Below are 15,492 nucleotides of genomic sequence, written 5' to 3' on the forward strand. Positions count from 1 at the left end.
ATTTTACTATTTATTTAAATTAATTATTACATTTATATGGCTGTGGGTTTCCCTTGAATAACAAACCTTACAATGTCTATAGTGAGGAAAATTGTTTTTCTGTTGTTGAAAATCCATCCATTAATATGAATAGTTATCTTTCAGCTGGAATATTCCTATGAATCTATATTAGAGCAATGGTGTCAGTAGCACCCATAATATACTACACAATGATACGTAGGATGGCACAGAATCACACAATTTTGCATCACAATTTTTATGCAAGTATGTAAGCAGTCACTTGCCCTCTTATAGACATCTATAAATTATGTGATTCAATGCATAATAATTTGCTGTTAAACAGCTTGCCATCCAGAGCAAATCAGCTACCTGATCACATTTTTATAAAAATAAATCAGTCCAGACACAGTTAATAAATAAATTTATTTATTATTTATTAATTTATCGAAAGAAAAAGAGAAAAAAACATCTATACAAATGCAGAATCTTTTCAAAATGACATAAATGGCTGAAATAGCACTAGGAAATTAACAATATTGAATTTTATGTAACAAAGAAGTATGCAATCTTGTGGAAGTAGATGGGAGACCATTTTTTTTAATTTTTTATTTTAATTCCATTTATATCCCGCCCTTCTCCGAAGACTCAGGGCGGCTTACAAGCATTTTGTCTCACAAGAACATTACATTACCTAATTATTAGATGTCAGAGTGAACATTTGTTCATGCAAGTAAAGCTTGCAATGCCAACTAAAGCACACAGTACTATTCACATATATACAGTGTATGAGGTATAATATTACACAGAGGTGTGATATAGTTAAGGGCTGGTAGAGCATTTTAGAAATCTACATTGTGTACAGTAGGTTAACACTACTGAGAATGAAGTGTCTCTTCTTCCTGCTAGGCAGATGTGTGCATACACATCCACATACATTACAGTACACATTCATGTCTGAGGTAATTTTTCTAAAAATGTCCATTAGTATATGGGAAGGAAGGAAGGAAGGAAGGAAGGAAGGAAGGAAGGAAGGAAGGAAGGAAGGAAGGAAGGAAGGAAGGAAGGAAGGAAGGCATCACATCATTGAGACTGATACTAAAGATTATTCAAGAGTCAGATAAGATAATCAAGTAGGTTTTTAGTAACAAACCAAGCTGATTCTGGCGTTGCTCTTTTTCTCCACAAGAAAATAAATTTGGTAAATAAATTTGTCTGGAAGAAATCCACCAATATTAAGGTTGGGGTTGTTTTTTTAAAAAAAAGAAAATTGGAGATAGCTACATCAGACATCTTCAACTTGGTTCCCTCCAGATGTTTTAGACTAATTCCAAGCAAAGGCCAAGGAATTCCAGATAGAACCAATTGGTCTAAAAGGCAGCAGATTGAGGAAAGAAAAGCTATGTTTTTATTATAAAAGTATATAAGCTCTTGTTTACTCTGTATTATGATGCACTCAGTACTGTGGTACATGGACAATGGACATGGAAGACAGCCATGTTAAATTTAAACTCTGAACCTTCGTTTTGCAAAAAAATAGCTGCACCATTTGAACATGGGAAAAATGTAGCTGCTGGCGAGAACCGTTAGTGAGAAATAAATATCATTGTTTAATAATAACATGCTCAACCTTAAGGTTGTGATTACAAAGTGCAAATTTTATTCAGCTAAGAATGCTTAAGATTTTAATCTCAATTTCATTCTACACTGGCCTAGAATCTTATACTATAGTTTCATGTGTAGTTATATAAAGTTCTACTAAGTTCAATTGTGCTTGCTCTCCGATTAATCTCCACAGGTTTACACCTTTAATGTGAGAAAGTTGGAGGATAGAGCATAACACCTGGCATTACACATCCAATGTCATTTTTATCAGTATAGTAGAAAGCAGAATTATTATTGTGGAATAAAAACGAATGGGATTTGGATGAGTGTACAATAAAACTTTCCAAATATATGGATTTCTTGGAACAGAAAATCATATGAAACAGGTGTGCTGGTTCTTACAGTACAGAAATTATTTACATATCATGTAACTGAAAATCAGCTGGTATTTCTAGATCATACTTGCCAACTAATTCACATATTAATTAAAACAAACACTTTGTCATTTGCAAAAACCAGAAAAATTTAAACAGTAAAGAAATGTAGTATTTGTATTGACACGATGAAGAATTGGCACAAAGAAGTATATTTTCCTCAAAATGTTTGAATTTTCTTCAGATGAGGAATTGGAGGAAAACAACAGCCAATTTTCATCTTGTTATCAGATTGTCTCCTGCATGATGGCTACTCAAGAAACTTATACAAATCAGGCTCATCTTTTAACTGTTTTGGTATAAAATTGAAGTTCAGATTTCTTTGTTCTTTGAAGTTTCTTGAAATAAAGGAAAACAAAGAGAGAAAACTAAGAAGGTTTTTTTCTGTTAAAAAATACAAAAACCAAAAGTCCAAATAATAAGGGCTGTGTATGGCAGTTATCTACCATTCCAGCTTCAAGTATTTACAATGCTGTGTTTTAATTTATTTATATCTTTACAGCAATGGTACAATGCTCTATCCAAAGTATTTTGATGACTGTAGTTGTCACCCATGACTCTGTAAATATTTTCAGACTGTCTTTGTTCAGCCACTTTCTTTAAGGCACCGCGCATACGCTATGGACTCCTCAGTGGAGCTTCTTTTACTGGATTGTGCATTTTTCTCTCTCCCTTGCTTGCCCTTCTCTGAGGACTTTAGATTTTATATATTTCAAATCACTGTTGACACTGGGTCGACGAGCAAAGGGGGAAATCATGCCATAGGCATCTGTCTCTTTGACTCTATGCATCCTGAATGACTTTTGGTGGAAAGTATCACCATACTGCACAGAGATCTTCCTATGAAGAGCTGGGCTCATTTCATGGGGTAGTTTGGCCATGCTGAAAAGAACATAGAACATCTCATTCACGTTGGTGTTCTTCTTTGCTGAGACTTCAAAGTAAGCACAGTTCTCATCACTGGAGACAAGCTTCTCAGCTTCATCAGAACTCACTTGGCGATAGAGTTCACCATGATCATTCTTGTTACCACAGATCACCATGGGCAGATCCCCTGTTTCCTTGGTTTTGTTCTTCAGACAAGATTTGACTTCAAGGATCTGCTTCTGGAGCCTCTTGACCTCATCAAAGGATTCTCTGTTGTCCAAACTGAATACAAGGATGAAAACATCACCTGCAGTATTTCAACAGGAAAGAATAAAGGCAGTAGGTTACAACTTCATCATACAGAAATATGTGTTTTAAAACAGCAGACAGTAAAACTGTTATAAAATCTATAGATTTTATGGCAGAATTTGCAATCTAGTGCGTTCTATTTGTCAGAGTTCAATGCCCATAATACCTAATACTTTTCTAATCAAAAGCCATACTACCTAGGAAGGTGAGAACTAAAGTCTAGCATAAGTGGAGAGAATTAGGGTGGGGGACAATAGCAATAAAACAAAAACATTCAGGATATTTGAATAAAATAAATATTATTTAATAATTCACAGAAGTAAGGGACCAATTAATGTATAGTTGCAGTGCAATGAATTCAGGTTGCAAAGCTTCTATGTCATCAAGGGGAATTTTAACCTTTTTATTTTGTAGCAGCATCCTCTTCAGTGGAAAACTGAATTGATACTATTGCTAATATTTTTCTTCCGCCTTCTCTAGCTCTAAGAACTAAATGCTGAACAACCTGTGAAGTTTAATTCATTCAGTATCTAAAACATTTCTTACTCAATCTTCCAATGTTTTCCATAAGTTCCATTTTTACCTTTTTCAATCTTTCATATATCATTCTCTATATATTGCTCCCTTGCTATTGCTTAGCATTTAAATTTCCTAAATTCTAATAGCAAACTATCTGACTGTGGTTGCTGTTTTATATGTTCTGTAAAAAAATGATGTTGCATTGCATTGTCCAGTCACAATGCTTCATGTAATAATTAATGCAGATAAACCAGAAAAAGGAAATAGTTGATGTGCGATCCACTTATATAAAATGAAAGGTTGGGTCAGTTGGTTTCAATTGATTATGTATGTCTATTTTCAGCCAATCCTAATACACAGTTTTTCACTTAAAATCATTTGTTTAGAGACTATGCAAAATAACAATGGAACTGAAAAAGTGACTTATGATTGTTTTTCACACATTACTATTGCATCATTCCCATGATCAAAATCTTGACATTTGGCATGCATTTATGATGGCTGCAGTGTCCCAGGGTCATGTGATCACCTTTTGCAAATTTCTGACAAGCAAAGGCAATGAGAAAACCAGATTCACTTAACAACCATGTTACTAACTTAACAACGGCAGTGATTCACTTAACAGCTGTGGCAGAAAAAAAGGTTATTAAATGTCACTTAACAACTGTCTGGCTGAGCAATGGAAATTTTAGGCTCAACTGTAGTCATGAGCTGATGACTATTTCTATATAAATATCAAAGAATCAATAGCCGTCAATGAAAAAAAGTCCATTTCAGATACATTGGTAGGCTCACATATAGCCAAAGATGATTTTGTCCTCTTTGAACAATAGACATTCATGTTATCTCACTTGCTGCTCTTGAAATACGTTTGAATTTTCAGATCAGCTTGCCATGCCACAAGAGTTTGTTTGTCCAAGAAAACCAAAGTCTTGTTGTCCAAAAGCATCTGACTTAGTCTTTGGGAAATTGGTGGTTGCCTCTTAAAGACAGGATTTAGAGTTAACCATGGGGCAATTTTCCCAAGCATCATCAGCTTGCTTCTTCTCCCAAAAAGTGATCAGCTCTGACTATGGCAAACTTAACTTGCCAGTTAAGCCTCACATGTATATTTCTAACCTGTGAGAATGGAGAGCCTCCTCATGGCAGGGAATGGATGATTCCCAGATGTATCCAAGATGTCCAGCTGATACATGTCACCTCGAATGTTGTAAACTTTGCGATGGAAATCCTCAATGGTGGGCGTGTATTGGTCATCAAAGCGGCCATTGAGAAACCGAGAGACAATGGAACTCTTGCCCACCCTGGAGGCTCCCAATACAACCATCCGGTAGGAATTCTTGGCTGGCACATTCAAGGAACAGTTCCCACTGGACATAGTCTTCATCATTGCTCAGATCTGAAAAGATGTAAAAAAAGGAACAATTATTACCAATGACAGTAAAAATAACACTGCCATCAGAATACCACAGTGGAACAAAAATTAACTATAAACAATGGCATGACAATATAGCAACAATGTGGCAATTGGAATATCTGCAAGAAATACCATTTACCTACAAGTAAAAACTAGTGGGACCACAAAATAGGTTTTGGTAATGGTTTTCAAGGCCCTACATGGCATGGGTCCGGAGTACCTCGGGGATCACCTGCTGCCGGCGTCAACTTCCCTCCGCCCTGTGCGTTCTCACAGAGAGGGCCTCCTCAGGGTGCCACCGGTCAGAGAATGTCGGCTGGTGGCCCCCAGGGGGAGGGCCTTCTCTGTGGGCGCCCCGGCTTTATGGAATCAGCTGCCGGTTGAGCTCCGGATGGCACCTGACCTTCGCTCCTTCCAATGCGGCCTGAAGACCTACCTATTTGAACAAGCCGGCCTGGCCTGATGGGGGATGTGCTGGGGTTTTTATTGGGGATTTTTATTACTCTACTGTTTTTAGCTCGGGCTCTTATTTAATTCTTTTTTAATTTTTGTATTCTGTATTTTTATGTGCCCTGTTCACCGCCCTGAGTCCTTCGGGAGAAGGGCGGTATACAAATATAATAAATGAAATGAAATGAAATGAAATGAAAATAGACAAAGTAAAAGAAAATGAACAAACTCAAGCACTTTGGGGATTTAGAACTTAAACAGACAAGCTTCTTCACATAACACCCCAGACTTAACAATTGTTGATAAAAAAGCCAAAAAAGTCTGAATAGTGAACATGGCAGAAGCTGGAGAGAGAAGAACAAAAGAGAAAGAACTAGAGAAAAAAAACAAAATGGAAAGACTTGCAAATAGAATGATTATGGCAAATGAAAGAAAAGATAGTATCAATAGTAACTGATCCAAAACATCTGGAGCACCACTTGAACATCATCAGCATTGACAAAATTACAATCAGTAAACTGCAAAATGCAGCTTTACTTGGAACAGCTTACAGCATACACCACTGGAGGTTTTCAAGAAGAGATTGGTCAGCAATTTGTTTGGAATTATGTAAGGTCTCCTGCTTGAGCAGGGGGTTGGGTTAGATCTTTATTTATTTATTTATTTAATTAAATTTTTATACCGCCCTATTCCCGAAGGACTCAAGGTGGTTTACAGGGCAGAATAAAATATAATATAAAAATAGTATAAAATAAAATAGATCTCTTCTAACCTTATTGTTTTATGTTTAAGTTCTGTCCTGCAATCATACATTTAGTATCATCAAACAATAAAATTTATCTACCCTAGGTCTTTGGAGAAGACTTGATAGGTGGATAAAAATGCCAAAGCTAGTGTAAACATCTGGCTGGCTGTGTGACCAACCACCATCATCATAATAAATCTTTCCAGTGACGGTGAAATAAAATATTATTTTTTGCAGATAATATCTTTGGATGCTTCATTTTGACAATAAAGATTCTTATCTTTCAGGTAAGGATCCTGGAGAAGGTATATTGTGTGTGAAAGGCAGGCACATGGAGTAACACTAGTGCATATAGCCCTACTGGTTAATGATGGACTAACTGTAGCTTGACTGTGGCTTATAGTAATTAAATATATTCTAAGAACTTTCTATCCATAATACTGCTACTTAACTTTAATTTGTAGAATAAGTGATTTTAACCTTGCATTCCAGATAATCAAAACATCTAAAAAAGTTTTTATAATTTCTACCACACCAATTTCATATCTGAATTGTGAACTTGACTTTTCTTTCTAACTTGGAATCAGATTTATAAAATCTATATTTATAACACCAATAGAAAGAATAATATCGACATATATAGCAACCAAATTCCATTCCTTCTAGCATTCCACAAAACATTTTATTGAACAGGCTTTGGAAGACAATTGATTTTCATGACTTGCATAAAGTCATGACTTGCATAAAGTTGCTGTGATTCAGGTACATTTAACATTTTGTTGGCCATTAACATACAAAGTTTCAGTCCATTTCAGAAGAGAATTGAGCCAATTAATGGCATTGCTGGTCACTTCCCATTGCACCTGGCCCTGGCTTTTCCTGATGCAAATATTACATCAAGAGTTGTACAATTTGTACAAATGGACAAATTTTTCCAATGCAAATCAAGGCCATGTATGGAAATGCCCTTTGTCTACTTTCACAGTATAAGAACATAGAATTAGAGATGAGGTAAACAATAAAAAAAGACAGTTGACTTCTTTACATAACCAGGATGTAAGCATGCTGACCTCTGAAAATGACAAAGGCTCTATGCTTAGCATTAATAACAAGAAAAATGCAGAAGAATAGCTGTAAGAAGTCACAAAATAATAATTCTATTTTGTTTATCAGTACTGTTTCCCCCAAAGCTATCATTTTTTCATAATAATCAACCACAGTCAATACTTTGCAAATATTTGCTCACAGAGTGGCTTGTGACATCTGGAAAACTAGGTGATGTGTTACTTCCTTCCTTCTTCTGATGTACAGAAAAATATAAGACATATGTCTCCTCCTCTTGAGGATAACCATACGAAAGCAGTGAGTGAGTGCATTTGAAAATTAAATAAGGTGTTATGAAAGACAGTCTTGTTCTTCATTTATTTTAGATTTTATTTTGCACTGTTAAATTTTGCATTATTGATATTCCCATTCTGGTTGCCCACTCTTATTTATTAACCTCTTAAAAATACAAGCAAACTTTTCAAATGTGTAAACTCATGTTCTACCATTTCTAAGTATCAGTAGCAAAACTGATAAGGGAGGAATAAGGGAGGAAAAAGAAATCTTAGCAAATGTCACTTGGAAGAAAGAAAATTCATTGGATGGCCCTCTAAGTATTGTTTATTATCCGTGAATACATTCAGAATGTCACTTAGATATTTTTGGTATAGTATAATACCTCACTCAATGCTATATAAAAATCAGAATATGTAAGGGAGTGACAATTTGTGTAATTCTTATTTCAGAGATGATTCCAGACTACATTAGATTCACAATACGTTGTGAATTGGATTGACTTGGGTTATATAGACTTTCAGGTAATTAAATTTTGTTTAAATCAATTGCATCATTTTCAGCATTTTAAAATGCAATGTGAGACAAGAGACAGTCCCTCATTTTGAAGTGGGCTTGAATGATGAGTCAGCTAATATTTTAATATTATGGAAAGGAGTCTGATTCATTTATTGTCTTTTTATTTATAGGATTGAAAATAATTCTTGTCATGCCAGCTAATTTAGGACATTTCCACAGTCACTTTATCAGTACACAATCAGTTCTGGATATCTGCAAACTTTAACTATGTTTAGAAATTGATTTCTTTCTGCATCAGCTACGGTGTATCTGGAACTGTAATGCACCCAAAATGGGCATGCAGGCTGATCTTCTACTGATGGATCTCTTGATTCACTGTATCTCCTGCTTCCTGGACTCAGTACAACTATTGCTTCCTTCCTTTCTTCCCCATGGAGGTTCAGGTGTCATAGCATCCAAAAACACGTTTCTAATTTAGTGTGATTATATGCCACTAAGTTGTTGTCAACTCTTAGTGACCACATAGATAGATCTTCTCCATAATCTATCCCTAATCTGTCTTTTATTTTATGGGTTTTTAAAATGCAAGTGTCACCTCCTTGTAAATCTTCAGATTTTTTTTCATACTACCTGACAAATTCACACAGCATGAAATAAAACTATGGGATGTAGAACAGAGAGTCTTTCCTTTCTTTGTAGGGAATAGCTGAAGGTTGCTTCTTTTATATAGGAGCAGAAGAAATTTGGTCTAGGGCACCAATTGAATAATACTTTTCATACATCAACGGTTAACTGGGGGAGGGGTATTGATCAGCTCAAGGGGTTATTTGCCAGTTCTCAGTGTTTTGATGTCTGCAGAAGTAAAAAAGAACACATGTCTATTTCAAACAATTTTGTGAGGGATTGGGAAATAGGGCCACATGACCACGGAGACGTCCTCAGACAAGCGCTGGCTCTTCGGCTTTGAAACGGAGATGAGCACCGGCCCTTAGAGTTGGAAACGACTAGCATGCATGTGCGGGGGAACCTTTACCTTTACCTTTTATGACCATAGGAACTATATGTGGTGTGCTGATTGATTCCAATGATACGTACATATGCCACCCAACCAGGGGACAGCCAGTCAGTGGCATAATGAATGAAAACTAGTTTGGTGGAGCAGTTAAAGTGCTGGGCTAGAAACTGAGAAATGGGGATTTCTATTCCTTTCTTAGTCATAAAGGCTATCTTGGTGACTTCAGATAATTTGTTTCCTCTTAGCCCAATCTCCCTCAGAGAGTTATTGTTGCAGGGAAAATAGATGGAATAGATTGAGATTTATTAAATTTATATGCTGCCCTTCTCCCCAAGGACTCACCTTCACCTTCAGCTGACCAAAAATCAAGGTGGGATAAAATAAAAAAATAAATAATATATTGAAAAGTTATCTTATAAAAAGTTATCCTATTCTATCTTGAAGACAGAATCAAGAATCTTCAGAGTTTTCTACTAGGTGAGCACCAAGGCTGTCCATTTAACAATTGGGGATTTGTCTGAGCAATGATAGGCAACTTATCCTGGTTTACTATTTGTCTTAGTTCCGTCTACCTCTTGACTCATCTTTGTACCTGCCTATTGCTTAATTGAAACAATCTGACATGAATGGGAAGAGTACAGAGTTAAAATCTATTGGTGTTTGTGCATGCTTACTTTCTGCTTCTTTCAACATTTGTGTAGGAAAGCTTCTATAACCCATGTTTACTAATGGGAAGACATGTCATCTGGGTTGTACTGATCGGTCCTAGTTGACTGAGAGCAAAGTATCATATAGTTAAATCCCTTGAAACAAAAGTAGACCTATAGTCATCAGTCCTAAATAGATTTGATTGCACTCTTTTAATTGCAAAGAATCCAATTATTGCCATGAATTAAGGAAAATAATGAGAAGCCAATCAAAGTATTAAATAAAATGGTCTCTTCAATATGGTCTCAAGGAGATAAAGAACCATGTTTATTAAAGAAATTTCTTGTAGTTAGAAGCATGTTCATTCAAACAAATATTTCCTAATATTTATTCTTTTCAACCACACTGAAATATACAATTATTATTTTTAATTTTGAATGTAACCTTTTAAATCACAATTTTCAGTTTAGCTTTTTTGGCTTAGGGACTGAGCGTGGAATGGATAACCAGGCAACATCGAAATTTAACTTAATGCAATTATAAATTAGTGAAACATTATATGCATTAATTGAATTCCATTACTATGAATAATCCCATCCATTTAGTCATTTCCGTCTTTTGCACTGAAGTTATCAATCTGTAGCCACTTTTAGAAAGCTTTATGAATTCTTAACGGATGCTTTTAGAGGAGCAACAGACAGTTCTCTGAGTACAGCTTGTGAATCCTCAATGCAACATCAGATTTTATAGTAGATAATTGCAGTGGCGTAGCGTGGGTTGTCAGCACCCGGGGCAAGGCAAGTAATTTGCGCCCCCTAACCCGTGCCTGGTCTGGTCTGGTGTGGTTCTCTCCCGCGCTCAGCGCTGCGCTGGGCGGCCACTGCACTGTCCCTCCCCCAGATAGTCCCTCGCTCTCTCTCCGCACCGCACCGCACGCCTGGCACCCCCCCTCCACAGTGGGCGGTGACCCGGCAGCTCGGATTGGATTCGCACAGCCAGCACTGCAGTGAGAGAGAGTGAGTGAGCCAGGCAGGGGCAGAGAGCTGCGAGTGCGAGCGCGCCCCCCCAGATGTTGCACCCGGTGTGGCTGGCCCCTCCTGCACCCCCCAAGCTACGCCACTGGATAATTGTAAGGAGAAATTTGGGAATAAACTGACTTCAGGTTAAAACAAAAACAAAAAAGGTGGCTAATCACATTTGCCACGGGTGGCATTTCCATGTCCTCCTGCATGCATTTCAATAGTAGCAGTGCCTTTTCCTTCTCATTGCACTTTTATTTAAAAATATGAATAAACTTATTTTCAGTATAGTATAGTATGCTCTCCCTGCTGTGGCCAATAGCAGCTTCTTTGCTGACCGATTTTTCTTAAAGAAAAATGCGAACCCTTTTGCTCAAATCTTTTAATGAGCATGACAAAGAATCAGGGATTAAGCATATAATTTATTCTCCAAACTTCCAAGTCTTCCCAATATTTGGAGCACATGCAAAATTCTCATATTACAGAACAGAAATTTATTTTAAGAAGTTTCTTTTGTGATGGGTGTATCAACTTGCAGCATCCCATACTTATACAGCCTTTGAACTTTTTCTTCCTATCAGGGTCCCCTGTTTTTAGATCAAGTGTTGATCCTTTGGGTGACTGGCTTATTGCCTAAGCCTGGTGTTGATACAGCCTTTGAACTGGCTGGAAACATTTCATGAGATTGAAGGTGTGGAATGAAAAACCTAGGTGCAGACAATAAAACATCACTAAAGCAGGGTTCCCCAACCTCAGCAACTTTAAGACTTCTGGACTTCAACTCCCAGAATTCTGGGAGTTGAAATCCACAGGTCTTAAAGTTGCCGGGGTTGGGGACCCCTGCTCTAAAGAGTGCAGACCAGAAAATGTCAAATAGGCTTGGTAAAACATGTTTATTTGGAAGGAGGTCCATTTTAGTAGATCTACTCCTCAATCAATATGCATTTGATTGCAACCTCAGTCCCAGTTAAGTCCCAGTGTGCCTAATTTTCTTTTTACAAAGGGCCCACTCATTGATCATAAACAAAGTCATCAGATAATTAAAGCTTTTAAAACTAACTATTCAATCACCTTAATCACTTGTAGGCAATCTCTCCCTTACCAAGCTGTTTTCTTATTCAAAAGAAAGAAGCAGTTATGATAACATGGGCTTGATTAGACAGACACATCAATATTCTTCAGAATTTAGAAAACATAAGCTTTCTGATCCTAAGGGAGCAGCTAGAGATTTTAGACTCTTTGTTATTTAGTCTTTGGCTGTTATGTATAGTTAGTTGTCTTTGCTACAGTTTGTTCTTTAAAAAAATCATTTGCTATCATATCTGTTAGTTTCTAGTCAACATGTAGTGTGTTCCCACATGAAATTTTTGCAAACCCTTATTCATAAAGCATTCTTAAGCAACAATTTTGTGGCTAGGCAATAGCTCTCAGAATTCTGTCTGACAGAAAAGATCAGACCCTCAAACAATAATTATGGAACCCAGCTCTTACATTTTTAGATATATGCATCTAAAATGTATTAAATTTACAATTAAAAATATAAATATTAGTATGCTGATACGCTTACCAGAAAACCAATTTTTAAAGAATATAGCCAATGGCAAACATAGATTTACCTCTATATTATTTGTAAATCTATTCATAGGTCTCACTTGGGATTTCTGCCTTCTAACTATGATCTTGCATAATGTTTTATCCTATATATTTATAGGGGTGATCAAATTTCTGAATAAAAATATTTGGATCAATATTTTTCTTCCTTCCCACTCAGTTTTTTTTGTAGAACAGTATTTTATCCCTGTTTAAATTTACACACGGAAGGTTTCAGGGGTCAGACCTTAAGATTGTAATATCTGTTCCAAATACTGAGTCCATTTTGAAGCTGTTTTCTGCTCTTCAGCCCTACTGTAACAATTGTTTGTGCCTTGTTTAAAATACTTAACACACTCATCTAATCCTTTTGATTTGGAACGTTCTCTCCCTAGATACAAAATAAACACTTTAACAGTATATTCTGCAGAATTGCTGGTTACATCCTAATCAGCTGTTGATACTACTTTCATCTTCATGGTTTGGACCTCACATTGCTATAAATACATTTCAGCTCAAAAGCGAAGTGCTACATTCATAATTTAAACATTTTGCATCACCTCATGCAGTTTTTAACCTGCAGCTCTTAAAAATAATAGAAGCAACTTATCCCTTTTCAACATGCCTCTGCGATGTAATTTTTAGTTGTGGGAAAGAAAATAATAATGAATGATTTGCCCTAAGTGAGTAAAGTCAGTAATGATAATGGTACTTAGCTATTAAACTGAGATTGTCTGATTCCTTCCAGTGTCTAAGCACCAAGTGCACTCCTTACTACCTTATGAGGTATAGTATACTATAGACAGTAAAATATTAAATAAAAAATAGAGGGACCCATGCGGGGGGCGGGGAAAGCTTCATACTACAATTAAGATTTATTAGCATTGCTTTGTACTCATTTTTGTCTGTCCAATTCCATTTGCTCGGTTACCAATTCCAAAAGAGACCCTGCCTACAAAAGCAATTCAGATCCTTCAGCACATTAAATGCTTTTTGTGTGGTCTCTGAAAAGTCCAATAAAAAAAAATGAGGAGCCACACTTGAGGATAGATTAGTCTTTCATGCACCGTGCCTATCCTCCCATTTCTCACTTCTCTGCTTTTCTGCTTTTCTGATTAAGTGGTTGAGTTAATGTTTTTTTTGGGGGGGGGGCTGGGTGTGCACTTGTAACGCATTGAAGAGATAAAAGAAGAATGCTTCAGTATTTAGTTGCTACAAGTTTAACTTCTGTTTTTCCCCCTGCTCCTATTTTTAATCCATTAAAAATATGCTTCTTATTTTCAGTGACAATTTATTAGATCACAACCTTTCCCACATGTTGAATGCCAGTATTTTCTTCCAAATACTTCAGCTAGTTTTCTAGGAAACACGAAGATGATGATGCAAAAAGAGAACAATTCGCAGTTGAGTTACTCAGTGAGCCAGTAGATAGTTGGTTTGCTTTCTAAAATGAGTGCCCATTTCTCCTTTTTTGTGGAACCTTTATTCATCTCTTTATTCCATTTAATTTATAATAATGGAAATTGCAACTGACCCACTATGGGTCCTTAGGTAAGATATTTTCCAGGGTTTTTTTTATTGTGCCTTTAATCTTCAGTAGTTCTGAACCCTTAATGGTTTTAGTATCACATCTCGATTCTATGACTGTAGTCAAAGTGGTGTGGAAGCAGTTATCTTCTCAATAGCATGCATCCATAAAATGGTGGTACTAAAAACACACAGTGAGAATAAAAATGACCCAACCAAAACTGACATGCAGAGAGACAGAAAATGTGAAAAGAGACCGGTGGCAGATGGAGGCTGAACATGTTTCTCATTGAGCCCAAATAGCTGGCTTTGCCTTCCTTAGGACTATTACTCTGTCCTGAGCATCCAAAGCAAACAAATGCACAGCATCTATAGGAGAAATTGTAATTGCAAGCCCCTGTTCTTTCCCATTTTTCTGTCATTCCTGAATGGTTAAGTTATAAACCCAACAACACATTTTGCAAATCTAAATTCTCTCTCTGGGAGCTATTGTTCCCAGGTATAATAAAGATATAAAGCTCATCTCTTACCTTTTCCTTCCTTGAGAAGGGAAATCTTTGATTCAGGTGCAGCCAGCAGCCTTGGTTCAGAGGACTGAATTAGCAGCTGCAGCCACTGCTGCTGCTGCAGCTGGAGCCAGATGCTTCCTACCTAAGTCTCTTGCTTCTTTACCCCAATCCACCCACACCCCACACCCCTTCACCAGGCTCCAAAAAGAGAAGGGCAACTGTGCCTCAGTGGCTGTCCTATGCTGAATCAGGAGACACGCATGGCCCAAAGTTTGTTCTTCAGGAATCAGCACTTGCCCCTTTGTCTTCTGGACTCGGAAAAAGAATTCTTGATTGGGGGCTCTTGTGCAGAAGACCTACCCACTCATCTTAGTTCAGTCCAAAATACAGCTGTCAGTCTCCTCTCCTCCTTGCAGAGTTGTTGCTTTGTAACTTCAAATCCAGAAGGTTTCATTCGAGAGCTCTGCTGTGACATCAACCCATAGAAACTGGTCAATGCATCTCCCTGACCTCTGCCCCTCTCTTTGTGCAGATTTCCAAGAGGAAAATGGAAGAGCAAAGGGGCTGAATTCAATAATATAAATAGCAAGAAAATAATTACCATAACAGAAAAGCCTCAACCAAAAGACCTTGCTTTTACAAAAATCAACACACTTAAAACAATGCTAAGATTTCTTCTGCCTTTCAGTACTAAAGTGATGCATTTGCGTCTCTGATACAGTTGCCTTCTCTCTCCTCTTCTCCCTTTCAGCTGCTGGTGAACTTGCATTTCTTCCTGTAGCTAATCAGTTCACTCCTCTCTTGAAGACAGTCAGTGTTAGTTGTTGTTAAGGGACAGTTGCCAAGAGGGTGGGATCTTGTGGAAGAAGCAATAGGAGACTTTGTGTCAAAACAAAGTTATTCTTCTTTCCTCCTTGTTTATCCCAAGGAGGAACTAAAGAGCTGTCGTAATGATCTCTTACATGGTTGCTTACCTTCTGAACA

The 15,492-nt window shown here is 37.0% G+C and overlaps 1 protein-coding gene across 1 annotated transcript; it reads right to left on the reverse strand.

Moving 5' to 3' along the window:
- Nucleotides 1–393: 393 nt before the first annotated feature.
- RASD2 (RASD family member 2) lies at nt 394–15,270 on the reverse strand. The gene is made up of 3 exons (XM_081330543.1): nt 14,530–15,270; nt 4,851–5,130; nt 394–3,210 (listed from the first exon to the last, which is right to left on the reverse strand). The coding sequence occupies exons 2-3, from the start codon at nt 5,119–5,121 to the stop codon at nt 2,681–2,683; spliced, it is 801 nt and encodes a 266-aa protein (XP_081186669.1). The 5' UTR covers nt 5,122–5,130; nt 14,530–15,270; the 3' UTR covers nt 394–2,680.
- Between the last annotated feature and the right edge of the window lie 222 nt (nt 15,271–15,492).

Source organism: Vipera berus, assembly GCF_964194415.1.
Source record: "Vipera berus genome assembly, chromosome: 6".
Lineage (NCBI taxonomy): Eukaryota > Metazoa > Chordata > Lepidosauria > Squamata > Viperidae > Vipera > Vipera berus.

What these genes read in the sequence shown, in the direction of transcription:
- RASD2 (XM_081330543.1), bottom strand. Translation starts at nt 5,121, where the DNA reads ATGATGAAGACTATGTCCAGTGGGAACTGTTCCTTGAATGTGCCAGCC. An exon ending in GAGGCTCTCCATTCTCACAG is followed by an intron (nt 3,211 to 4,850) that starts GTTAGAAATATA and finishes GAAATACTGCAG; the next exon opens with GTGATGTTTTCATCCTTGTA.